The sequence below is a fragment of the Corvus hawaiiensis genome, chromosome 17, assembly GCF_020740725.1.
Source record: "Corvus hawaiiensis isolate bCorHaw1 chromosome 17, bCorHaw1.pri.cur, whole genome shotgun sequence".
Lineage (NCBI taxonomy): Eukaryota > Metazoa > Chordata > Aves > Passeriformes > Corvidae > Corvus > Corvus hawaiiensis.
In genome coordinates, this window is record NC_063229.1 from 6,892,780 (window position 1) to 6,919,889 (window position 27,110).

The 27,110-nt window shown below is 43.1% G+C and overlaps 1 protein-coding gene across 1 annotated transcript in view; it reads left to right on the top strand.

Moving 5' to 3' along the window:
* Positions 1-27,110, top strand: part of TOP1 (DNA topoisomerase I) — a 66,697-nt gene that overhangs the window by 24,227 nt on the left and 15,360 nt on the right. The window contains exons 3-9 of the mRNA XM_048321786.1: positions 4,922-5,024; positions 14,622-14,748; positions 15,284-15,342; positions 18,069-18,164; positions 21,120-21,195; positions 22,149-22,246; positions 26,595-26,710. Coding sequence (XP_048177743.1) covers positions 4,922-5,024; positions 14,622-14,748; positions 15,284-15,342; positions 18,069-18,164; positions 21,120-21,195; positions 22,149-22,246; positions 26,595-26,710 — 675 coding nt within the window. The remainder of the gene's footprint in view (positions 1-4,921; positions 5,025-14,621; positions 14,749-15,283; positions 15,343-18,068; positions 18,165-21,119; positions 21,196-22,148; positions 22,247-26,594; positions 26,711-27,110) is intronic.

Here is a 27,110-nt window from a genome sequence, read left to right on the forward strand (position 1 = left end):
TTGAGATGATGCTTCAAGCAGATTAAACACAAGCATCAGAGGTATTTCTAGCAAGAGGAAAAGAAATTGGGATGTTTCTGGAACCAGAAGGAAAATACAAAAAGTCCTTGTCCATAGAATCTAGTAAAATATTTTAAAAGAACAAAGAAACCTCTCTGTAAGCAGGTTAATGAGCTATTCAGATTGTGCCCACAAAAACTTAGAAGAAGGTGAACAGAAAGACAGCAAATCTGAAAGGCTAATATTTATCTGGAAAAGCTACTGTTGACCAGAAATTGAGGTTACCAGGTGTTAATTTGCCAGCTACCTCACTTAATTGGGGAAAAATTAGAAGGAGCCAGATTGTGCTCACATCTTTTTCCTCTGTTCTTTAAAAAAAAAAAAAAAATTCTAATGCAAAATGATGGAAGAGAAATAAAAGTGGGTGGTGGGAGTGGGATAAAATGGCATCTGTAGCATCCTGTATCATGTGCCAACACTACTCTCTTGACAGCTGTACTGGTTGGGCATACAAGAGCTTACGCCCCTCTCTGATTTTAGTATTTTATTAGAAAAGTTGCTGTCAAAACTGAAATATTAATGTAGGAAGTAGCCTGACTTCCCTTGATTGTGACATGTAAGTAGTATTTTGGGAGTTGTGCAGAGACAGGTGTTCAGAAGTGGTTTTGAGGCAAATGAATTTGGCTCATGAATTAAAACATCACAGTCCCACATAATTGTTTTGTCAGCAGACTAATTAAGCCAAGGGTTGTCCTTGTTATGAAAGGGGACCGCTCACCTTTGCCGTCTGTTGGGACTCTGCAGGTGACAACAGCCTGCTGGAGGAGGCTTTCTTTGACTTCATCCCTGTTCTTGCCATGCTGCAGTTGGAGATGCCTGACCTTTTACAGCTCCGTTCCTGGATAAAGAGTAAAACTGCCCTGTTCCAGGCAGACACATATACAAGTATTGCAAATAGGGTTATGACTCAGCCTTTCCCCAGGGACTCAGCGCTGGAGCGAAGGCGGAGGGGGGAACAACACAGAGCCACAGACCAAAAGTGCTTAGAATTTCCCATCCTTAAATCAGCGTCCTTGTAATCTAACAGAGTTAAAAGATGAATCAACCCTACAAAAATGCAGAGCCGCTCGTGATTTGTTTGAGGTACAGGGGAATGGCAGGAATAGTACAGGGACTGTGGTAATCTTTTGGAGACATACCAGGCTCAGCATTAACAGACAGAGATCCAGTGCCAGAGACATCAAGCTTTCTAGAACAGAAGAGATGCCAAAAGCTCTGTTTGGGTTAGAGGATACTGAAGGGAAAGCCTCAGGGGTAATGGATCCTTGCCCAGTGAGCATAACCCCTGTCCCCGCTGTAACCTTGTGCTGAAGAGAGAGACTTTGCATTTTCAGAAATATTTAAATATCACACAAGCTTTTGGGGGTTTAAACTTTGCTCACAGTAGACAGTGGATTTTGCTAATGGTCTTGGAGAAAGAATAGTATTTATCTCCTTGTTTAGTGTTAGAGGGAACAGACATACTTAATGGAAGACATAAAAGGCAGGAAACAAATCTGAATGTGTGATAATGTCAGACCTCTTTCCATAGCTGATGTGAGGCTGGCCTTAGTCAACTGCTAATCAGCAGCAAGCTGGGAGAGAGTTACTGGAGGCTGGAAGATTCTTCTAGGAATCAATATGCTAAATATATCGAGGATGATACATTACAGACAGGAGCACTTCCCATTGATTGCCTGTGTGCTGATGAGGCTTGGAGTGAGGTGGCCCCGTTCCCAACTCGTTCACCTGTTGCCTGTGTAGTTCAGTCGGAGGTGATGCTGCACTGGTTCTGGGGAAGTGGCTACACAAATGGGAGTGAAATGGCTTTAACTTGTTTCATGTCAGCCACCAAATAACCATTGGCTTGAACCCCTAGATAAAGCCAGTCTGGAACAAAGCATTTTTGTGTACAATGCCAAAAAAAAGAATCCTGTGCTTTTTAATGACCCAGTCTCCTGAATTTCATCCAGTTCCACCCTCAACAAAAAAAGAAAGACCAAGAGCTTTAATGCCTTCTGAGGACATGCATATGTCAGTTCAAGACTATTAAATAAACTCTTTTGAAGTCTTCATTCTTAACCTGCCTCATGCCATTGTGTCAGAAAGCAGCACCATGGAGTTTGAATACTAGGCAAATATTCGAGAATAATTTAATCCTTAGGAGATATGCCTGGGAGGTAGACCTCCATGGAAGCACTAAATTTGAAGTGTTGTTCATATTGAGAGACACCAGGTAGCTCTACCTTGACATCTTTTGTCTTCTCCTTTTGAGCCATGCGTGGGACCTGTCGTTCCCCAGCCTTTGAGCCAGACCAGCTCTGTGGAAGACGTTCCTGTTAGCAGTCCCTTGGTAGACAGTAAAGAAAAGCTGTCTGGCAACAAATCCTAGCAAGCAGAGCTAGTTTAACTGGTCAAGCTTTTGTGGGTTTTTTTTTGCTGCAGTACCAGGTTTTAATTGTCTGAAAATACCAAATCATTGTAAGTACAGCCAAGGGTTGAGGAAACAGATACCCAGCTCCAGCAGTTCTAGGGTATATCCCTGGAACTGCTTTCCAAGAGTAAATATTAATTTCAGCTGTAAAGCACAATTTAGCTGCAATGAAATCTGGTGATCAAGGTAAACTGTTCTGTTTCCTGCTTTTCTTGGAGAAAAGTCATTGCGTGGCTCTAAGTTCTTAAAGAGAGTAGCACCGAGCACAGTCACACACGTTTTCCATTGATTGGTCGATAGGAAAAATTGATTGTGTGTGTGCTATACAGTGACTGTACTTAGCTCTGTGTACAGCATCACGCTGGTTTCTCTCGCAATTTACGTATTCATCAAGTGTAAATAGCTGCTGTTTGCTGCAGCCGGGGCTGTGGGAATCAGTGAGTAAACCCTCTGTGGAATAAACCCCAGGCAGTTTGCAAACAGCCAGAGCTTCCAGCTCCTGGCTGAACTGAAGAATCATAAGTGTGAAACGCACTGCGAAAACATTTTTGCCAGTGAAATGTGTGTTGTCCTGGTGGGAAGAAGGGCTCAGAGAAATTGCTTCTCTGCAGTTCAGAGCGTGTGGGTGTCCAGTCCCCACACAGTTTGCGAGAGATGCCTGCAGACTCTGCCTGCTGCGAAAGAGATTTTGCTCTTTAGGTACTCAAAAACTCTTGGGTGCTTTGTGCTGTAACACCAAATGTTCCACATAACCTGCCACGTGCCTGTGTATCAAAACACAGAAAACTAAGTCCTGTGATTGAAATGGTGCACTGTGTATGCCAGAGCACTAGGAAACATCGCCTAGTTCAGGAGGATGGAGGAAAGGTGCAGAACTTGGAGGCTTGAATGTCAGCATTCCCACGTTGATTTATGTTGTCTTTCTGCAGGTGTCTGAAAGCAAACCCTGAAGTTACAGAAAGCAGTAGGTTAAAATCATGTTCTGTGGGAATGTTTCTTCTAAATCCATTTGAATGTTGAGGTTATAAGAGCTGGTGTCATTTAAGGAGAAAAATGAATTTGTGGCGAAAGACTTGGAGTCAGGAGGATGAGGTTTTGTTCCTGGCTCTGCAGTGCATTTGCCATGTGACTGTGAAAGTCACAAAATCCTTTTGTTGCAGTTTCCTATTCTTAGTGCAGGGATAGGATTTTTTTTAGAGGCATGGTAGCATCTTTACAATTAATTAAGCATTAATACCTTACATCCAAGATCTCTGGTGGAAATTCTAGCACTGGTATCTGAAAAACAGTTGCCAAAGTCAGCACAGCTTTTAGGTTTGCTGAAGAATCTGCTTAACTTTGGTTACTTTTGAGTAGCATGTTAAAACAAAACCTGGGGGGAGTCTTCGGGTATTGCACACATTCCTCCCATCACACTGACCTTGACTGTAAATGGCCTTTTGAGGTGGTTTTGAGGTGCTAGTTCCGCCTCAGCTTCTTTTTAATATACTTGTAAAAAAATGCTTGTAAATGGCTTTATTTACAATTCAACTATGTTGCTCTTTTTGTCTGCTGAATTCATTGCCTTGGTGCTTTAAAGGACTTCATTGTACAGCACAGTTGTCACTGAGGATGGGAAGTGTCACTCAGAGTAGGAACTGATAGCAGTAAAATTACTGTTTTCCCGTAGAGTCACTTGAGTGCCAACTCCCATTTCTGACCTGTCGCATAATTGGGACCAGCCCTGACCTGTGTAGGTGGGTGACCACCAACACAGCTCATTACAGCTGTCAGGTTGGATTTTCTTGGTGGGGCTGCTATCGGAGGGAGGTAAATGTGTCCTGTGATAGAGAAGCAGGAGGAGAGAATTCTCGCTCCTCTTCTTTTCACCCTTTCTTTTCATCTTCTGCCATTACTCCCCATTTTCCTTGCTTTCTGCTTGTCACAGTATGTACTGTTGGGGATAAGAATAAAATGGTTTTAATTCAGAGCAGGGAGAAGGGAGGGATGCTTTGTCAAGATTAAAGACTTGTGGAAGCAGAAATCTTAAATTTTGGGATTCAACAGGCCTAACGCCTCAGCTTTATGCTTTGTTCCTATATCCTTTCTGTGTATTCAGCAAGAATGCTTGGGAGGCATAGGAAGCCAGGCTGCCCATGTGCCAAATAAGGTTGAACTTGCTGTATCCGTAGGTACCTAGTTAATGGAAGGATTGCATTTCTTCAGGGTCTAAAAAGCATTTAAAGGTCGTTGAACTAAAGACCATGTAAATGCAGCTGTTGCCAAGATGAATTAACTTGTGCTGCAAGAACAATGAATCCATTTAGGACCTCTGAAACCAAGATTTTTGTTACAAATTTTGAATCACAGAAATACTAGAATGCGGTGGGGGAAAATGCAGAGGTTCACGAGGGAGGTGTGGAGTTTTCTCCCAATTTAATTTCTTTTGTTTTGCCTCTCTGCTTACAGATTCTCACAAACACAAAGATAAACACAAAGACCGAGAACACCGGCACAAAGAGCACAAGAAGGACAAGGAAAAAGACCGGGAAAAGTCCAAGCACAGTAATAGGTGAGGAAAAAGTGGATGAAGTCTTCATAGGCTAAAACACCATTGAATGTGCAGTCTTACAAGAATTACTCTGATAATAAATGAGTATGGAATTGCTACATTTTGAGTGTGGTTTTTATAAGTGTAGGTGCTTTAAGCCTGATTTTTGTCATTGCCTGCATTTCCATGTGGGTGGCTGAAGCTGTGTATCTTGCAAATGTGAGCTGATACTAATGCATAAAAGATTATTGTAGCTTAGTGTTGCTAAAGGTGTAGAAAACTAGCTCAGCCTCACCTTCATGCAGATTGATTGCTTTTGTTCATAAACTTTTGTGTGTGGTTCCAGTCATTTGTCAGGAATGTGGCATTCTTTCCATGCTGCTATAAACCCCCACCGCTTTAGCATAGTGACCTCCATGTGGCTACTAAGCCTTCTCATAATTAGAAGTGCCTGGAAAGATGGTCCCTCAGAATGATGGTGCTATCCTTGGCCTGCCACCACAGTGGCTGAATGTCTCAGCTGTGTGAGGCAACACTGGGAAACTTGCTGGGTTAGATGGATTCCAAAGGATCGTGTGCTCTTTTGTCCGATGTGATTCATGCACTACACTGCCACTGTATGGGGAAGGTGTTTGATGCCAGTCACTTGCCAGGTCACCACGCTGATGTGATAGCCTGTAGCTCTTGAGCTGGTGAATTCCATGGTCTAGTTGCTCCCTAGCCTGGGCTGTGAGCTGCAGGAACTGGGATGTGGAGGTCTGTGTGATGATTTGGTGTGGCGGAGTACGACGCACAGGCAGGATGTTACTCAGAGAAGTTTCCTCCGTTGTAACTCCTGACACACAAGTGTCATGGAGCCTACATTGCCAGCAAAACTTGGAAAAAACAGTTCCTGGAGGAAAAGTTTCTGGTGTGGCACTTGGGAATGACAGACAGTGTTTATGCTGTGGGCAAACGAGTGTATTAAGTAATTGCTCTGCAACTGTGATAGCACTGTCCGAAAAGGAACAAAAAAGCTTGTGTTAACAATGATTCCTATTAAAAAGAAGCATGAAAGAGGGAGTCTGTGCAGAGTAGTGGATTTGTTTTATTGGGCTCATACTTGAATTGAATTTTCTGTGATCTTTTGAGAAGTTGCACAAGCCTACTGTTCCATAATGTGTCTTTTTTTTTTTTTTTTTTTTTTTTTTTGAAAGTAAATGATTGATGGGGAAAAAACCCTAGGCCAAATAACTTGAATTTGCTGGCTCTCACAACAAGGATGAAATACTTCGGACACGTTCTTTGCCTTTGTTCACACGTCTGTATTGCCTTGATTTCTAGTTTTCATTTTCCTGATAATCATGCACCCCAAAACTGACTGCCTCACATTTCCAAATGCTCATTGCTTCACTTGAAAAACCATTCTCCTGCAATCTTAGCAGAGCACATTCTTTTGTAAGGAGTAATGTAAGCACTGTCTTTAAATTCCCAAATTCATTAATGCTTTGACTTCGTTTGTGTAGGAGTTGGAAATGGTCAGCATGTTTTTAACTGGAAGAACTAATTATGGTTCATAACTTGAAGCTGATTTTGCAAACAATAAATACCAAAACAGTGGAAAGAAGATAGAATGGCTGCGATGTTTTGCGAGGTGTAGCTCAGGAGGTGATATGTAATCATGCCTTGTCTTGAAGTACTTCCTTCCTCCCTACCATGTTGTCTTGAAATCCCTCTGGGAAACGCATCACATTTTCTAGGCACGGTGCTTAATGCTCCCAGTTGTTTTCATGTCTCTGTTAAGTGCTTGTGTGTCCTGTGAACACAGAATCTGCTGCATCCTGGGGTCCCAAAAAAGGTCGCTCTCTGTGGGTGGCATGGCTGAGTGCATGCATGTGCAGGCAGTTTGTTCAAGGCATTTTGGAGGAGGCATTACACAAGTAATGCTTTGCCCCTCAGGTTCCTTCGCAAGGGAGGACTTCGCGACTTCGCTCTCCCAGGCTGAGTGCACACTCTGCTTTCAAAGCTGCCACCTTAAAAATTGATGTATTATAGTGCTGAATCTTGAGATTCGGTCTTGAAGGTGGTTCTCTGGGAAGGTAACGTACATGGACATGCCTGTGATCCTCTTTGGATCGCTCCTTTAGGAGTTCTCCAAAATCTTCACTGTCCCATTCAGGCTCAGTCATGCACAGGGTATCTGGCTTCTTGCTGTGTAAAAACAGCAGACTTGTAACAAAACTTCATAGAAATAATTGAAAGTTAAACATTTCTTCCCTAAATCCTTTGATTCAGCTGTCACCCATGCAATTTCATAAATGTAAGTTATGTCTGTGAGAATCCGATTTTAGGTGACCGTTGTTTGAAGGAAAAAAGCCTGCCTGTTTGTACTGAAGTTTCTCCTTTGACAATGAGAAACAAGTGAAAAATAGCCATGATTCTGGTAGAAATTAATGAAAAAATCTCAAGGAAACAGTAAGGGGAGGGGGGGGTTTCAATGTTTTTTATCTCTATGAAGAATTTTTAGAGTACTTGATAAAAGGCTGTAAATTAATCCTTTGGAAAAGTTGATCTTAGATTTCTAGAATTGCATGTAAATCTTCACAAAATCCATTCTGTATTTCTGAAAAGCTGCTGTGTTACTGCAAAAGCTGTGCTGTATCTTTGGTAGTTCTCAAAAAAGGTTGAATGGTGCCTTAGCAGAAATCGAAGCCATTGTTTTCTGGGAGACTTGAATTGGTACCTCTGTGACATTTTATCCGTGGTGTGTGAAGAGCCCCTGATTGCATTCTGAGAAGCACAGTGCACACTGGGCACAGTTAAGAGCACTGTGTGGTTGTGTTTGAAGCAGATAGTTTTTGTGTCTGTCTGTAATCGTTTGACAGTTTCATTTCCTGTCCTATACTTAAAAAAAGCTTTTAAAATAAAACCTGCATCAAGAAGACAGAACATCTCCAGTACAGGAGAATAAATGTTTCCTGTATCCAGACTTTGAAGGATCTAAACTGCCAAGATAAGTCTCTGAAATACCTAAAATAGACAATTCTGATTTCATATGACAGAAGTGTGTGGAGTGGTATGTAGAACTTCTTAATTTTGGTTCTTGCTTTCCTCCTCTCCCACTCACAAGATGACACTTCTGTGTCTTAACCACTCATTTACAGCTGTAGTAAACTGGGAGAGAACATTTGTGTGCCTCAGACCTTCCCGTCACCCCTCAAGGAAAGAAAATGCAAAGCCCACTTAAGAACAGTCTGCATCAAGGAATAAATCCACATCACTATCCAAAAAAGTGTGGTTTTTTGCTCATTTTTTTAGCCCCATACTTCCTGGTCTCCAAACAAAAATCTAATACACATCCATTAAATATAAATGTCAGTGGTTATAAAAATAAAACGAAACAAATCCCATGTGGCAGTAGGTTTCTGATCTGTGGGAGTTGAGTGTTTCAGACAAGTGGACCACATATAATAATGGAATAACAGGTCCTTTGAAGCCAAGCCTTGTTAGGGAGCGGGTTGGAAGTGTTGGCAGTAACAGGTGTCTCTTTGCCAGGTGTCCTGGGCTCTCTGCAGGGAGAGTGGGCTGCCAGGAGCCTGAGGAGGGCAGGGCTGGCTGTGACAGGGAATGGGAGCGGAGAGGCTGCTCTGCAGCACTGAGCCGTGCTGTCAGCGTGACAAGCACCGGAGCCGCAGGAAGAAAATCTTCTGTCAGATTGCATATTTCCTTCATTTACTAAAACCTCTTGTGATCACAGCTTGGGATGAACCGAGGCATGGAACACAGAAAGGATTCACAGACCTGATCTTCACTGGCATCTTCTAATTTTATGGTTTTGCTAGGAAAAACAGATTCCGGGCATTTGCTAGCCATGGGTGAAGATAAATTTCAGGTCAGATTTCTTGCACACCTCCTCTGGTTTATTATGTGATCCTGATCTGCTTGGAATGGTGTGCATTGGGGGCAGGAAGAGGCAGGGATACCCAGTGTAGGGGTAAAGGCAATTTTTTTAAAAGACCTCACACCTGCTGTTTGCTAGCACAGCTGGGTTTGTTTTTCTACCCCATTTTAGTGCACAGTTCACCTCGAACAGTTTTCTAATGTGACAGTGCTTTCCAGTAGTAAAAATTTTTGCTTTTTAGTAGTCTTCTTAATTCTCCATGGAAAGCGTGTGCTAGGCATGATCTTCATTTCGCTGTGTGAATATTGTTCTAATTCCTAAAGTTTTTATCAGCTGTTGGTTAGTCCAGATTTTCATCTTGTTCCTCTTGCTGAAGGCTTGATCTGTTATCTGTGAAAAGACTCCTTTCACCACTGGGAAGAATGGTTTCAGGTTGTTTTATTGCATTGCTGGAAACCCAGCAGGACCTTTGGGGCTCACATGTTCATTCCCTGTAATTCCATATGATAACCCTCTAACAGCATAATATCCTGCAAGCCAGCTGAAAACCTGGCCTTCCCTGGGGTGCTGCTGCTTTGGAAGTGCTCCCTGCACAGGCAGCTCTTCCTTGGTGTGCATTAGCCTGGATGTGATCACAGTTTCCATTAATACTGTATTGCGTCAAACGAGACGCGGGCTGCATCACCTGTGCCCTGTCCCCATCGTGGTTTTGGGCTGCACTGAAATCACAACTCCCTGTTATTTTACGCTTCACTTGTGCTGCAGCAGCTCCTGAGCAGGCACAGCTCCGATGGCAGCCGGCTCTGGCACTCGCTAGTAGCAGATTCCCTGTCACGAGCTAATTACAGCAGAGAGAGGAAATAAGAGACACTTTAGATAAAGCATCCTTCCCAGCTTGTGGTTTTGAAGCTGGAATGGAAAGGGCCTGGGAAGGGATTATTAACGTACATAAATGGCACCTGAAGAATGCAGTGTTAAATTACTGCGAAGCTGTTGCAGTTTGAAGGAGGAAGCTGTGATCTGCACATCTGCTGTTCTTTGGAAACACTTTCCACTTGTGACTTTCCCATGTGATCTCGGCCTGAGCAGCTGCTGCCAGGTGCCTGGGCTCCCTTCCTCTCCCTCTCCTCTCTCCTGCAGGCATCCTCATTGGCAAATATATCCGTGCTTGCAAGGGGAATGGCTTCTTCTGATGCATTTTCTGCTTCATCTGCTTCAGCCTGAGCTCTCCACAGCCTTTGGATGTCCTTGTTCACAGTAAAACTGTATATGGAAGGCAGTAAGCAAGCTGGCACAAAGGATGGAGTGCTTCAGGTGTGCTCACCTGGCCGTGGTCTGAACTAAGCCAGTAGTACCATGATACACCTGTCGATGATGTAATCCCTTGTTCTGCCTGTGTTAATGGGATCTCCCACTACACTTGGTTGCCTTATAAAAACACAAACAGTGCAGGTTTTTCAGCATTAAACACCTTCAAGAGGTATAACTCTGAGTTCTGTTGCAGTGATGCAACTGCAGCGGTCTAGGTGAGAAGGAAGATCTTAATTTGTCAGCAGGGATGGGTATGAGCAATTGTTATGATCCAGTTGTCCTGTTTTCAGGCTAACTTCCCCTGAAGCTCCCCTCTGTCTTTCGGGGGTTTTGCTGTCCTATTTCCATGACTCCAAGCTGGCTTGTTGGCAGAGAAGTATGTGCAGGAAAGGTAACAAAGGATTCACAGAGCCCTGAACAATGAATTCAAGATAAAATTAGCAGTGTGCATGTGATCTTGAGACCATTTTGCTTGGTTTCTTCAAAGAAAAGTGATTTTTTTTTTTTTTCCAGTTTTGAATTGGCCAGGAAGATAAACTTCTGATCTTTAAATTGTTCCTAGTCCCTCCTAATAATAGCTTTGGGGTTGTCTGGAAATAGCTTTCTGATTGAAGGCTGAAACTCCATCTTCAGGGTAAGGATGGCATCCTGTTGCCTTCTCTTTTCTTTTGAGATTAGTGTGGTGGTTAAATCATGTTCACTGTAGGCTCACATGTGTATCTGAGCCAAATGAAAGACCAAAGCAGCTCAGCTTGACTGCAGTTAATATGCGAGCAACTTACTTTGCTTTGGGAGAAAAAAAGAAGTTCCTCTTCTAAGGGTTGTTGCCTGAGGCTTTTGTTATCGGCTCATTTCCGAGGGAGCTTTTCTGGGAGATGGAGATTTCCATCCCTCCAAGAGAAGAGGGGCACAAGCCTTCCTTGATGCACATGTCATAAGTTTCATGCTGAGCTGTTGAAGAGCTGTGGTCCAGTGTCTGGAAACACACAGGGCTGACAAGCAGGCTTCTTACACATAGGGGAAAGAAATTTATGCTCTCTTTTAACATTGGAGTGAAAAGTACACAATACCAGATTTTTATCTAGGGAATTCCTTCCAGTCACCGGGAGCAGCAAGCAAGCAGGACCTCAGGGCCAAGCCACCAGTGCTGATCTTTGGAAAATGAAGCTGCAGAGTGAAACTGGAGACAGAGTTTCCTTGGGTTATCTGAGCCCACATTGCTTGGGTGAGAAATTTATTGCTCATTGCAGAGCAAAGGGGAAGGATAGTCTTATGATAAAAAAATTTAATTAAAACCAACAACTAAGATTGAGTCAGGAAGCCGACTTCTAGATTCTGGCTCTGATGCTGAAAAATCTGAGAAACTGTGCTGAAAAATTTAGATTAGATTGCATGACAGCTTTTTAATGCTGGCCACTTACTCTCTTTCAAGAGAGATATTATTTGAGCATCTACTTTTAAACAAGCCTAAGTTTTTAGAGGCTTTAGCATTCCAGCTGTAGTCTTGTAAGCTTTCAGCGCACACAAATGTGTGTGTCTCTCTAGGCCAATGGGATTTTGTTTCTGTTTCAATCTTTGCTTTGCAGATCTAGATTGTCATCTATTAGTTTGCTTTTAATCATGCTTTGTGTACATCCCAGGGCTGTTCCAGTCACATCCTGAAAGCGAGTGCTTTTGGCTGCTAGTGAGAATGAATGAGTATGGTGCTTTGGAAAACCAGAATGTTTCTCTCTCTTTTGCTATTCCAAATTCTCAAGCCACTGCCATGATCTTTTCTTCAGAGCACTAACTCCAGTAATTGCAGTGTGTATCATGCTTTGAAGATGCAAATTAATGTCTGAGTAAAACATGTTATTTCAGGTAGGATTTTAATACCAAATAAGAATGAGTCAGAAAATAAACACAATCAGACTTGGAAAGAACAAGATGGGTCTGAGCCTTGTGTGTGTGTTTGTTATGATTTTTCTTGTATGTTTGAATTGTAGAATCACAGAATGGTTTGGGTTGAAAGGGACCTTAAAGCTCATCTCATTCCACACCGTGACATGGGTAGGGACGCCTTCCACTAGACCAGGTTGTCCAAGCCCTGTCCAGCCTAGCCTTGAATGCAGGGATGGGGCATCCACAGCTTGGATTGATCTAGGAAGGTTGAATATTGATTATTGATATCGAATGTTATTATTGTGAGTATTGGTTTAAATATATGAAGGTTGAGATCCCTCTTAAATTGTCAACCTTAAATCTTTGGCAAATGGGGTACCTGGCCTACAGGTACAAGTGCAAGGTATCAAGTCAGAATTTCCAGACCTTCCTGAGTTTAAAAATTGTAAGTGATGTGTAGCATTAGTGTTTTCAGTCAGTCAGTGAATCTGATTGGAGCAAAGGAAAATTCGCTAGGTGTCTTGAGCTTGGAATACTGATGAATAAACAGGGTACAGACCTGGGATGAGAGATCTGAGCAGGAGCAGCAGGCATGTCGTGGATTTCCAGGATCCAGTGTCAGGATGTTCCGTGTCTGTACTCGCATGTCCTGAGCACACCGTACATAACATGATCTGTGGGGTAAGAATAGTCTGCAGTTGTTGAGTCTGCTCACAGGCAACATGTGGTGCTGTGTGTCTAACTACAAGCATTTCTAGAGTGCCTGTTGCCTTTTCATGTTTAGATATGCCTTCACTGCTTTGTATGAAGAGGTTGCTGGAGAGTTAAAATGAAACTGGTTTCTCTTGCTGCTGGTCTCTTAGTGCCGCACAGTATGCGAATGTACTGATTTCCTTCAGAGATGGATTTTCGTGCTTTAGCTGCTTGAACTTGGATGGCTGGTGTGTATTCAATTTATTCAATGTATATTTATTGGAGTGTTATTATTCAGGCTACTCTAGGCTTGAATTATTTAGACCTTTGGCAGGTTCACATCCATTTGTCCATGCTTGCCTCTGCAGTTGTAAGCTGGGTGTGGGTCAGTGTATTTGTGACTGTGATTGCCTTGCTCCTAGTCACACACAAGCTCTGGGAACTGGTTGATGTCCTGCTCTCTCTCTGTAGCCATCAACCCTTTTGCAGTCTGGTTTTGTGATAAAAAGAAGTTTCAGAGAATCTGTAATCAGCATTCCTGGCTCCTTTTTCAGGTCTGTGTTCACCCAGATTGGTTTGGGCTTGCACCTGAGTGTTGAAATAACTGAAACATGGAAAGTGCCTTTTTCTAGTAAAGCTTTGTAAGGGGAAGCACAGTGTGTCCCAGAGAGCAGTAGTGATGGGAGTCAAGTGCTGAGAAGGGAAAGTGTGAACAGCCAGGATGAGGAAGGCATCTGGGTGGTGCCTATCCATGCTGATTTACACCATGCCTTTGACTTGCTAAAGCCCAGGGTGACCTCAGGGAGTCCACACAACCTTTTAAGTGTGTATTGAGGTCCTGTAGAATTGCTAGGCTTGTTGCTTGGCTTCCACACCACTGCTGCTAATCCTTGATGTTTCTATTCTGAGTCTCCTGAGAGTATTGCCTCAATTTCTGGCCTCAAGGCTTGTCATTCCATGAGAAACCTAATTTTCATTTGAAAACATCCATGTGTCTTTCTAGTTGATAAGAAAAACTTGAGAATGTGATACAAATTTATCCTAATGTCTCAGAAATCAGTGGGTAGGAACAGAATAAAGGTTGATTTTCTTCTTCTTGTATGCATTTTCTCCTGTGTTCTGACTAAAAATTCTGGGTATTTAAACTCTCAATACTGCTAATCATAACACCAGAGTAGCTACAGACCAGACTCTCACTTGGAAACCTTTGTTGGGTTCTTGCCCCAAAGGATGGGGCTGTTTCAGCAGAGCTGGGCTGGCTGTGGTGGTATCAACAGCTCCAGCTGAGGACTGCAGCATTATTCCTGCCTTTTCTGTTTGACTTTGCATAAGCACAAGGACATCACATATCCTGTTTGCTCTGGTTTTCCCATCTGTTTGGGAATAATAGGGATCAGCGGTTTTCTCTTTAAGTTCCAGAGATGAGAGCTGCTACAATGACAAACTGTTGTCTGAGCAAAAGCTGACACGGGCATTGACGGGGCTGGCGGCTCTGTTCCAGTGACCTTTTATGTGGACTAGGAAAAAGAGGAAAAGCAGAGACAGTGGGAATTCTTCCTAAAGTGTTGAACTTTTAAGTGTAGCAGCTGTGGATTTCCTCAGCAATCCAGGCTGATAGGGAGTTTCCTGAAGTGGAGGCTTGGCAACTGGGATTTTGTGGTATCCCTCCTGTCCTTCTTCCCGAGGAGAATGGATGATGCCTGACAGGAGGTTGTGGTAGATCTTCCCGTTAAGGTGATCCCTTATTTTTTAGGGTTTGTAATCATCAAAACCTGTGATTCTTTACCACTGGAAATTGTATTAGTCAAATCTCCTTGTGTTCCCCTCTGCAAACACACTCTCTTGTTTTGCAGTGAGCACAAAGATTCCTCGGAAAAGAAACACAAAGACAAGGAGAAAACCAAACACAAAGATGGCAGCTCAGAGAAACACAAAGACAAACACAAAGATAAAGACAAGGAGAAGAGAAAGGAAGAGAAGGTGGGTGTCTCCTCTGGGAGAGACAACAGGATGGGTCTGGCTTATACTACTGAATAGTACAAACTCGATGGGTTAGATGTAGCTTGTACTCAAGGTTTCTGTCAACCTGGAGAGAACTATCCCAATGCTAACCCAGACACCTTGTTTGTGGAGTGCTAGATATGAACTCATAAGGACTTTATCTGCAGGTGTGTGAATAGAAACAGTTCCACAGTGAGCAGTGTCCACTGGCTCCACATTTTTTCCCGTTACATTTCACTTTGCCAAGCTTGGGTTCAGAGACAACGGAGAAGAATCTGTCATATCACATTCAGTCCATGCAAGAACAAACTATATACTTAATTCCAATCTGCTGAGGAAATTGGAGAGCCAAAAAGTACTGAATTGACTAAGACTTGCAGAAAGTGTTGCCTCTCTGTCATGTAGGTCACTAAGGACTACAGGGGATGGAGATAGTCACAGTTCCTTCTGCAGGTTAAATACCCTGCATTGTGTTGGAAAATGCTAATCAGCTCCTACTTTTTATGTTTTTCAGATGAAGTCATCTTCTGGTGATATAAAAATAAAGAAGGAAAAGGAAAATGGTTTCTCCAGGTAAGAAACCAGGTCTATGATCTGCAAAAAGCTGCAGTTTGACTTTTCATAGGTGCTCAGTGTTTGAATCCTCTCACTTGGTCTTGAGAAAAAATTGGGGCACTATTAAGCCCTTCAGAAGATACATTCTTCTCAGTTATGAGAATGGGTAGATCTGTGTACTCAGTAACTGGAGATGGGAGCTGTGGAATACCTGGTGTCTGCCTGCATACCCTGGGTTTGTCCAAGTATTAAGGAGCTGGATTCTCCTGAGGACAGACTGAACTATGGGAACATTGGTAGCTGGGTTTGAAAGAACCTCTGTTGTAAAATTGGGACTTGAACGTGCAGGCAGTCTGCTGGAGACAGGACCCAGCAAAGCCAGTCCAGATTGCCTCTGTGTGTCTGTCCTGTATGTGACTGCAGCCTGAAGCCTTTGCAGAGGAGCGACAAGAGTGACATGTAAAATCAGAAGTACCTTCAGGAAATGCATAGATGTCCTACTCTAGTACTAAATTCCTGCTAATAATAGAACCTCCTGGACTTGAGTGTTGTGTCAGTCATCGCTAAGTAGTCTTTTTAAACACCTAAAGTGAGCAATTGGTGGAAGAGTACTTTTTCTTAATAGTCAACCAAGATCTCTTGTGACTTGTTTACAGCCCAGCCATTGGTTATTTTTAAGGTGCTAAGTCAAGTCCACTGACTTACTGAAGGTGTGTGGTATGGTGGATGCATGCATCCATATCTGTTAGTCAAGAACAGCACTCAGTTCATAAATTCATTTAGTTTATGAATCCACTTAAAAATCAAAACAAACAAAATCCTTCCAGTTTCACTACGTTCTGTGGATACAGAGAGGTTGGGAGAAGGCACCTGCCTGGCCCATGCCTTTTAGGTATTCTGTGTTTGTTTTGAGTGTGCCCTTCTGACACGAGTTCTTACATCTGTTTCATTTCCCTGCTCCTATTAAAAATACGAAAGAGGGAGTCAGGCTTGGCACAGGACAGAGGCGCCATCTCCAGGCCCTTTGGGGAATACTCAGGAAGAGAGCAGTGACATTTAGGTGTTTGTGGTGTGGCAGACAGTTAATAACTGTCTCTACCCTCTGCTGTTCAACACAGTTGTATGATGTGCTGATCTCACCAGGGATGTTGGATGTTCTCATATCAAGATAACTGAATCCTCCTTAGGTCCAAGAGTTTTTTTTAATGAGTTTGAGAAAAGCCTGAAGGAGCCATCACAGTTGTGCCTTCTTCAGGGCCAAATGCTGGCTAAGAGTAAAGTAATTTTTTTTTTTTTTCCTGCTGAAATATTCTTTTACAAGTTCTGCAGAGAAAAATGTCCTTACTCAGATGGTTTTGATTTTTCCTTAAGACTTAGTACAATGAACAGTGTTAGAGTCTTGGAAACAATGCAAGTCAAGGTTCAGCTTGGTCGTACAGCTCCTTTCTTTTCACAGACTCACACTTTATTTCTTCCATTATAAAACATTGTGCAGTATTTCAGTGTTAAAATAGACAATGTTAAAATAGATAGAATTCCTAGGGACTTTACAAACAGTAGCTCTACATTTCTGCCTGAAAGGGAGAACAGGTTACCTTTTTTTCCATAGATGTTTTGCAGCTGTCTCTGTGCTGCACACTTGTGTCTTACTTAATTACAGGCGATGCAACAGAAATGGCTTCGTAGAGCAGCTTGTTTGTATCTTCCCTGAGCTGCATCTTCCAGCACTGCAGTGGCTTTAGAGCTGTGAGGGAGCAAACTGCTTGTTCTGCTTCACGGACACACTGCCAGCTAACATGAGACTCCCTAATGTCTCCTGCTGACTGTGGTCTACAAAGCTGAATGCTGCTTATTTTAGTTCTGACTCCATCTGATTACAAAATCCGCATGTTGACTTGGAAACTGAGTCAGTTTGATATAGAAATTGCTGGTGGGACATGAATAAGGAAGCCCAAGATGGCACTAAGTGCTTCAAAATGTAATTTTGGACTCTTTGAGGCATCATTTTCTTTATGACGATCAGTGAAGTGTTTCTGTGAAATCTAGAAAGAATGAGTTTGTCTAACAGAATAGTCTCTCTTGCACTAATACTCTATTTTTTTTCTTATTGCTAATGTCTTGGGACAATATGGCTGAAAACATTGAGCCTAACTTTGTGGTCTGTTGAAAGGGACAGGATTGTTTGCTTCCTGCAGTTTGGATAGTGAAAAGAGACTGATCTGTTTAACTTTGCCAAATCTTTGTTTCCTTTTCTGGTTTTCACATGCCTCAATATTTAGTTGGCAAAATATTCCAGGGAATAGCTTTCAAATCTTTGTTTAGTTGATAATCTTTTTCCCTCTTAGAAGCCTCAATAAGGGTATTGAGTTGGAACTAAACAACATCCTGCATTTGACTCCACACAGGCATTTCAGTTTTTAAGTGTATTTGAAAGTGCTGGAAGCTATAGTGGTTTTTACTCAAAACCTCAGGGAAACAAAATGAACTTTGAGCTGTTGACATTGAACTTGATGTTGCTTGAGAAATGGCAAATGTGTAGACACTGAATAACTCTCCTTACACTATCTGTGGGTGTTCAGAAAATGACACATCTCAAGTCTTTGGGGTCCTATGATGGGCAGCACATTTCGTGGAAGACATGCCCATTTTGCAGATGATTATTTCTTAAAACTTAGTTGTTGCTGGTTTCCAGGAAACTTTCTCTTTTTGAAAGTAGAACCATGTTTCTTTGCTTCTTTTTGTAGTCCACCACGTATTAAAGATGAACCAGATGATGATGGGTTTTATGCATCTCCTAAAGAGGACTCCAAACCCCTGAAGAGACCTCGAGAAGATGATGAGTAAGTGGCGTGGGTGCTGGTGACTTGGATGTTTGCCTTTGGTTTTAAAAAGAGAACTTTGAGGGAGCAGGTGGAATTTCAAGTGATCAGCACAGACTTCTTGAGATGGGTACTGGAGGTCTGAGACCAGACTCCTTACGCTGTTACAAGTTCTCTGAGCAGGGCAGGGATAGTATTTTTGCTGTGCAAGGCAAAATGCCATTACCTGCTTCTGCAGATGGTGCTGTGAAATGTTGCAGAACTAGTAAATAAAAAAGAAAAACCCCAGAAGGCAGGTAAAGACTGATGAAGATGGTAAAACAGAAATGTGAGCACGTGAGGTATTAACGTAGCTAAGTGGCTGCAGTGGTTTCTGTTGGGCAAGGAAATGACTGCACATGAGAACAGAAATGCACTGTCAGCCTGTTTGGAGGCAGGGGGAGGTTTGCCTGCACTGCCTGGCGTGGTTTGCCTGGAGTCTCAATGTGTCATAAGTTATGCTGAGGGTTGCTGTCTGAAAGAGAAGCACATGTGATGTTTGCCTGACACAGGAACCCACTGAAATACAAGCTCAGTTCCATCTCACTGTGATCTGCCACTGTGTCCATCCAGCTCTTCAGGTAGTTTGTCCTTATTAGCAGTCAGGAGTTAATGGGTTGGAAGGGTTTCACCATGGTGGCACTCCATCCCTGTGTGTCTCAGTTTCCAAGAGACATGGGTGGGACATCTTTCCTTTTGTGTAATCACTTGCTGCCTTCTGGATGTATGATGTCTCATGTCTGCAACGGAAAGATTAGGAATTGGGGTATTTCTGTACGTTAAGGAGTGGTTTGTCTGTATAGAGCTCGAGGATAGGGACAATAAGGTTGAGTGCCTATGCATGAGCATCTAGGAGAAGGCTGGTAAAGCAGATATCCTGCTGGGACTCTGCTCCAGACCACCCAACCAGGATGAAGAGGTGGATGAACTGTGCTATAAGTGGCTGGCTGACGTTTCAGCATTGCCAGCCCTTGTTCTTGTGGGAGACTTTAACCTGCCGGATATCTGCTGGAAACTCAACACAGCAGAGAGGAAGCAGACTGGGAGATTCCTGGAGTGTGTGCAAAAGAACTTTCTGTCTCAGCTGGTAAGGACAGCTGTGGCCTACCAGGAGTAGTAGCCTGCTGGACCTGCAGTTTACAAACAGAAGGGCAGGTGGGAGATGTGGTGGTCATGGGCACAGCGACCATGAAATGATGGAGTTTTCAGTATTTGGTGAAAGAGGGGCATCAACAAAACCTCTACCCTGGACTTCCTTCCAAAAGGCAGACTTTGGCCTATTCAGGGCACTGATTCAAAGTCCCTTGGGAAACAGCCCTTAAAAACAAAGGGGCCCAGGAAGGCTGGACATACTTTAAGACAGAAATCTTGAAGGCATGGGGAGCAGCCTGTCCCCATGTGCAAGAAGATGAGCCAGCAGGGAAGAAGACCAGCCTACCTGAGCAGGGAACTTTTACAGGAACTCAAAGAAAAAGAGAGTGTATCACCTTTGGAAAAAGGGGTAGGCCACTCCAGAAGTGCTTAAGGATCTCTTTAGGTCATGCAGAAAGAAAACAAGAGATTCAAAAGCTCAGTTAGAACTTAATCTGGCCGCTTCTGTAAAGGATAATAAGTGTTTTTATAAATAAGTTAGTAACGAAAGGAGGGCTGAGGAAAACCTTCATTCTTTATTGGATACCAGAGGGAATATGTTACCAAAGACAAGAAGACGACTGAGGTACTTAATGGCTTTTTTGTATCAGTCTTCAACAGTAGAACTGGTTATCCTGAGGGCAGATGGGTCCCTGAGCTGATAGACAGGCATGGGGAGCAGAATGGACCCCCTGCAGCCCAGGAGGAAACAGTCAGTGATGTGCTGAGCCCCTTAGATGCTCACAGTTCTATGGGACTGGATGGGATTCATCCAAGTGTGCTGAGGAAGCAGTGGAAGAGCTCCACAGATTGGTCTCCCATCATTTATCCACTCCTGCCACGCCAGAGGTCTGGAGGTGCCAATGTGACACCCATCCACAAGAAAAACCAGGAGGAGGATCCAAGGAACTTCAGGCCTGTCAGCCTGACCTCAGTGCCCAAGAAGGTCATGGAGCAGATCATCCTGAGTGCAGTCACACTCAGCCTGGAGAAAAGAAGGCTCAGGGGTGACCTTATCACTCTCCAGAACTCCCTGACAGGAGGGTGCAGCCAGGTGGGGGTCAGGCTCTGCTCCCAGGGAACAAGGGACAGGACAGGGGGACATGGTCTTAAGCTGCACCAGGGGGAGGTTTAGGTTGGACATTAGGAGGAATTTCTTCACTGAAAGGGTGATTAGACATTGGAATGGGCTGCCCAGGGAGGTGGTGGAGTCACCGTCCCTGGAGGTGTTTAAGAAAAAACTGGACGTGGCACTCGGTGTCCTGGTCTGGTTGACAAGGTGGTGTTGAGTCACAGGTTGGACTTGATAATCTCAGAGGTCTTTTCCAACCTCACTGGAAATGAGATTGTGTTTATGTAATTTTGCCAGTACTCAGTTTCGCTATTGTTTGAACTAGTGGGGGTTGCAGAAAGTGAGCCTTGTGGGCAAGGTCCCACACTGATGACTGGAAAAAGAGTTGGGATAGAATATGCCAGTAAGGTTTTACCCATTTATCCTATCCCATGTAATCACTGCGTGGCTACTAGTGCTTTTGAATCAATTCTTCATCGAGGAAGATGTTTGCTTCAGCAGTGTGAAATTTGCCGAGAGGGATTGACAGTAACATCTTGTGGGTTTTGTAGGCTGTTGTGCTGGATTGGGATTATTGAGTCTTCTGAGGGAGCAGGGTATAAATTATATTCTTTAGAAATTAAAAATGCCAGAAATACTGCAAGCTCATGCACACAAACTTTGTACATCTATGACTTCTCTTTATTTGTACTGGAAAATGGATCGCTTTCATCAGCAAGTCTTTTTGTTCTTAGTGCTGACTACAAACCCAAGAAAATCAAAACAGAAGACATCAAGAAAGCAAAGAAAAGGAAACAAGAGGAGGAAGAGGTAATGTGACAGACAAGTTTATGATCAAGAAAAGCCAGGCTATTTGGTGTGGAATTACGCAGAGCAGGGGGAACCTGATTTTGTCTGGAACAGAGCTGTGTGTGGCAGATCCCCCTATGGTGCACATATTAACTTACCTGAACTACAATGTATAAAAAGTCTGGGAAACTTTCTTTCCTACCCTTAAAACAGTGGGTGGAGAAGATGCTTCCAGGACATGAACTTTCAGGCTGTTCCAGGCAATTCACAGTCCTTCTGTTAAGGAGCTGGCAGGGAGCAGGGGAGCCTTGCTCACAATGTGGTAATTGCACAGATGATGTGGCAGGGTTCGGAGGCAGGGGAGATGCAACAGAGATTGAGATGCTAGAGGGAAGCTTAAAGCATTTAGATGGAGCCTAGGTGGAAATTTCTTTGGAGAGGCACTTGGAAAAGGTTAGCCATAATTTGAACTACACTTCCCACGTAGCAAAGGAACCCTTGTGAGACACATGTTGCGGCACCTCCTGGCAGTAGGGTTAATTCTTCCCTTCAAAGGAAGTGTCTCTACACTGAGCATACACCAGTAGAATCCCAGAAGCCACCTGAGAGGGGTCGTTGTGCTCTGTAGCATTTGCCAGACCAGACACACCAGTGCAGGCCAGGGAGGAGGTTCTGTAACTCAGCAATTCCATTCCCGTGGCCCAGACTTGCCCCTTACCAGGTGAGACAGAATAACTGGCTGTGTGCATTTAGCATGTCCCCAGTGTAAAGTAAAAGAATCCGGCTGAAAACTTAAGTGGGACCATCAGCAGACTTTGACTTAATGGGATGATCTAAGAGCACATTTATGCGGTGAAGCTACAGGAATTCAGTTCTTATATACCCCAAGAGAGAGTCTTTTAGTTTTAACACATCTTTTCAAGGGAGGGGGAAATACAGTAGCTTGTTCTAACAAATTCTTACTCATTTTGCAGGACAGCAAAGCAAAGAAAGTCAAGAGCAAAGATAAGAAAGTCCCTGAAGCGGACAAAAGAAAGAAGCCGAAAAAAGAAGAGGAGCAAAAATGGAAATGGTAACTATATATAGTCAGTGCTGTAGGCTCCCATCTGCACCTGGACTTGCCTGTACCTCCCATGCTGGCTGAATAAGCACATCTGGCTTTCTCTTCTGTTGATTCATGAGGATTTGTTCTGAATAATTGGCTTACTTTCTGGTAAGCTCTAAATAAATATCTCATTCACTGTGTTCATCCTCTGAAGTAGAAGTGATATCCCTAAAACAGGAAATAAGTGTTTTGTGGGGTTGTCTGTGTTTTTTTTTCCCTGTGTCACATAGAGGCTGCCTATAATGATCAGATACCAATATTCTTGTGCCCAGAAGCTGTTCTGTGCTGACATGCTTCAGAGCAGTATGAAAGCTTGTAGGCTTGGGGGTGTCAGCAGGAATATATTCATAGGTGCAGGTGGATTAAGGAATGTATTAATATGTGCAGATGTGTTAATCAGTATTCTAGTAGAATTTATCTGTTATATAGAGGTACAGCATGAGTGGGTGTCCAGCTTTTCATTCTAGCTGGGTGTCAGCTGTGCCTCTCAAAACTGCTCCTGCACTGGCACAAAAATGAAAGTTGATCAAGTCACCAGTTAAGCTCAGACTCTTCGACAAATGATTTCTGAAAATGAGTTTTAAATGAAAAACACTTTCTGTCTTGCCCAGGATCCTTAAGTAACATCACTGAAGTTGTACTTTTCACCCACTCTTAAATTTTTTTAGAACCTTTTTTAAGTAGGTCTGACCTTTGTGGTTCATTTGGAATACAGACCTGTGATGCATCAGTAGTGCTCTGTGTAAGAAACCTGCTGGATTTTTTTTTGTAACTCTCCATAGTAATTTAAGCTGTTATTTCTAGATTTGAAGGAGTTTGTGTGTTTGGAAGTTTTGGCCTTAGTGCTTCCCTCATTTTAGTGCATATGTACTTCTCAAAAGCATGTGTGTTTTCTGCCCTCCTGTAATGTATTTTTATGACCTTTCAGGGATGTTTCCATGAGCATTTTCTTTTTTCAGATCATTTGGCTGTAGAGTTGGGGAAAGTCTTTGCAATCTCTTCAATCCTTTCAGGTTCAATCCTTTACTCCTTTATTGACGCTATTATTGATTCATCTTTAAAAAGAAAAAAATCTTCAGTAGTGTTTATAGTCTTACATGTTTCTCTTTGACTGTCACAGCTTCCTCAGAACATCAGCACTTGCAAATCTTTTTCTTACTTGAATACTCCCTTGAAACTTGGGTTTCCAGCCCCTCCCCAAACCTTCCCTTTTTCCTGAGCAATCCCCTTTTTTCTCAATCCCTTTGACAGCATATTTTTAATGCGCAGTAACATTAACAGACTACAGGGACATGAAGCAGTAGGAAGCTACAGAAGGTCCTTCTAAGCCTTAATGATCTGTTGTCTTTTTGGCTTTGTCTCAGCTCCCCTTGCTGGTTCTTTCTAGCTCAATATTCTGTTTTTGCAGCTCCCTTTTATTGTGGGCTGTATCCTTGAACAGCAGACCTTTACTGGAAAGCTGTGCTGTTCTCCCCTCACCTGCCTGGGCAGCACAGGCCCCTGTAGCTGTGTTAAGCTCTGCAGTTTGTGCTTACTGCTGAGGAAAACTGCCTTGGAAAGCATGTTTTGCAGGATTTGGCACTGGGTAGCTGCATCCTTCTGCTGATGTTCCTGTCATCCATCTGCAGCTTTGTATAGCGCGTCTTTGCTGGACAAGGTTTCATCTGCACTTCAGTTGTTTCTCTTAAGGGCATTTTATGTTCCATCTGAGTCAATTTTCTGAGTGTCTGATACCTTTTTTGGCTGCTTCCTCAAGTGCTTGCTGCCTTGAGCATTTTCATCCTCACTTATGTGAATGTTTGATGCAGACATCCCCAAGGCACTGGCCTCATTCATCACCACGTGGAGCTCTTGCAGAGGTCATTTTCACGCCCTGTCAGCGTGTGAAGGATGTGATCCAGAAGTGCACCTTACGAGCACTTCTCCCATCTTGTGTTACAGCAAGTTCATTTCCTTGAAATAACATATCCCTGAGGTGTGTTCTGGTTTTTTCTTAAGAATCTTCTCTCTTTTCATTCCACTTAAAAGATCTTCCCCAACTTTTCTTTCCTGAGACAGCAAGTTTGATGTGGGATTTAATTAAGAAGCCTATATGACTGGTGAGTTGTTGCTGAAATCAGTGAGGCAGCCTTCCTAATAGGCAGCATTCTCCTTGCTCCTACAAAATCATGTGTGGAGCGTTGCTTTAGAACCAGAAGCTGCCAAGGGCAGTGGTGCTGTAATGCTTTTTCTGTTTGAAACCAAATGAGGATGAAAAATGAGCTAAACTCAGGAGGCTCACTTTCACCTTTTGTCTTAATGCTTATGTATGATGTTTAGGAAGGTGGAGGAGGGATTGGGGATGGTTTGTGGTCTTTTTGTGGCGCACTTTCTGGTAGTTTTGAGCTTAGAAACTACCTCATGAATCCCAGGTTTCCTTGTAGCCTTCCCAGAAGGCACAGTGTCCTTCTGCTATCAATTTAAACTGCTGCATGTCTAGTACTGCTTTTACATGTGTCCTTTCTAAAAGAACAGGAGGGGATAGAGGTACAGAATTTCTCATCAAGTAAATACGAGACAAATAAATTTAAAATAAGAGAATGACAAACCTGTCCTGAAAAGTAGTAACTACTGTGAATGATGCCCTTATTTTGTTCTCACTGGAATAAAATTGCTCATTGTCAGAGAGGAGAAGCTTATTCTGGCGGAGAGGAGAGTGGTTTAGGTTTGTTTTGCTGAAAGGAGCTTCTGGGTGGAAGAACCTAGGCCTATGTTTGACAAAATATTTATATTTCTAGCTTCTAATTAATTTAAAAAAAACCCAAAACACAACAATCATTAGGAATGTAAATATTTGGAATCTTTGTCAATATTGCTTTCTTATATCAACATGGTTTACTTAAGCCTTCTTCCCAGCCAGGGACTGAAGTCTGAATGCAGTTCTGCACTGATAGCTGGGGTTGGGTGCTTTCCTGTTAAAGCTGTTGCTTCTCATCAGAAGTAGTCAGGTCCAGTGGTGTGGTCAAAGATGGTGCCTTTCAAACTCTAGCCAGCTGCTATGTTGCTGTTGTTCCTAAATTGTTGATGTACAGACACGAGTGAAACATTTTGAGTGTCTTCTAGCAGAAACTCTTATCTCTGTGCAGTGTTTCTCTTCCATGCAGTGACTTTTATCTCAGTAGAGATGAAGCAATCTATCAGTGCATCACAGCTCCTGAGATGCAGGCAGTACGTGCACATCTCTCCTCAGCTGCCGTGGCACCTGGAATGGGAGTGCTGCTCCTTAGAGCTGACACCAGACAGAAGCTTAAACTCCTTTTTTTTATTGTCATGGCTGCTCAACAAAGTTGTCTGGGCAATTCAGAGACTGAGTGCTGTGACAGGTTAATGGTCTTCAGCTGATTGATGGCTGAGGTGAAATAGCCTTTCCCAGCAGGTAATCCTGTGCCAGCAGCATGTAGCAGTAATGTTGTGGTAATTATGAAAGGAGCTTGGAGGGGAGGAGTGTGGAATCAGTGACCTAGGCGCTGGGAGCTGGGGGAAGGATCCTGGCCTGGCAGGACCCTTTTCTCTGCAGATGAATTGCTGACCCTCTTTGCTTGGAATGTGGCATTGGTGGCGCCTGCCTTGCTGTGTTGTGATACCAAATGCATCACTTGCAAAGCATTTTTATAGAGCGTTTCTTATAGAGCCTCTTTAAGGCAAACATGCAGTTTTCTGGGCTGCTCTGGTTTTGTTCAAGTATGCTTTTCTTACCCAGAGAATTGGAATGAATTTAAAATGACAGAGCAGGTTTTAGTCTTTCTTGTCCAAGCAGGTTGGTTCTCATTTAGGTTGTAAATGAACATCTGTTTCTTTATCTCTGCCCTTAATGGCATATTGTCCACATCTGAAAGGAGCTGCATAATATACCACAATTGTTTGAGTTTGCTGAGCAGGCATCCTGGACCTGATGTTAGATCACAGCTGAAGCTAATTTAGCATGATCCTAGCTGGTTTACAGGGTCCAAGTCTTATTTTCTTAAGATCTAAGCAATTTCAGCTGTGTGATTTTGTGAAAAGAGGAGCAAGTGAGAGGTGAGGAATAGGATGGCATCAGGTAATCTGCAGCCCAAGGTGTTGTGTTCATGGACACGACTGGGCTTTTGGAGGGGAAAAAAAAAAAAAGAGGAGAAAAGAAAGAATTAAATGGTGATAGTACATTAAGTATTTGTTGTTGGTCTGTACCCTACAAAGCAGTGATTTCTTGCTGGTTTAGCATACTCTCATACCCACACAGTAATAAAATGAAGATTGGGAGCTTAAAATTGTATTGGTTCATATTTCTCTCTTGAAGGTGGGAAGAAGAGCGCTACCCTGAAGGCATTAAATGGAAGTTCCTAGAGCACAAAGGTCCTGTATTTGCTCCACCATATGAACCTCTGCCTGAAAATGTCAAGTTTTATTATGATGGTGAGTTAATCTGTGTTTCTACTTGCTAGGAAGAGAAATAAACATCTCAGGCTATTGCGGTGTTCTTCTGGGGACTGAAGAGCTGAGGAGGTGGTTGTGTTTTAGTGGTTCACTTAAATCAGCTCCTCAGCAGCAAAGTGAGGTCTGTGCAAGGAAAGGGATTTACCTGAGCCTGCTGAATTCTGCTCACTGAAGTGACACAGGGATAAACCTGTTCTCAGTCCCGTATGGTGGTGAATCTCTCAGGTTCCTTTGCAGAATGAGTGTCTGATGCCTCAGAGTAGCAGTGCCTGACCAGTGGAGTGTGTAATTGTAGCTGCCTCGTCACTGGTTACCTTTAGGCTTGCTCTTGTTTTCTTTAACCTCAAGAATTGCAGCTTCCATCATCTGTGGTGAAATT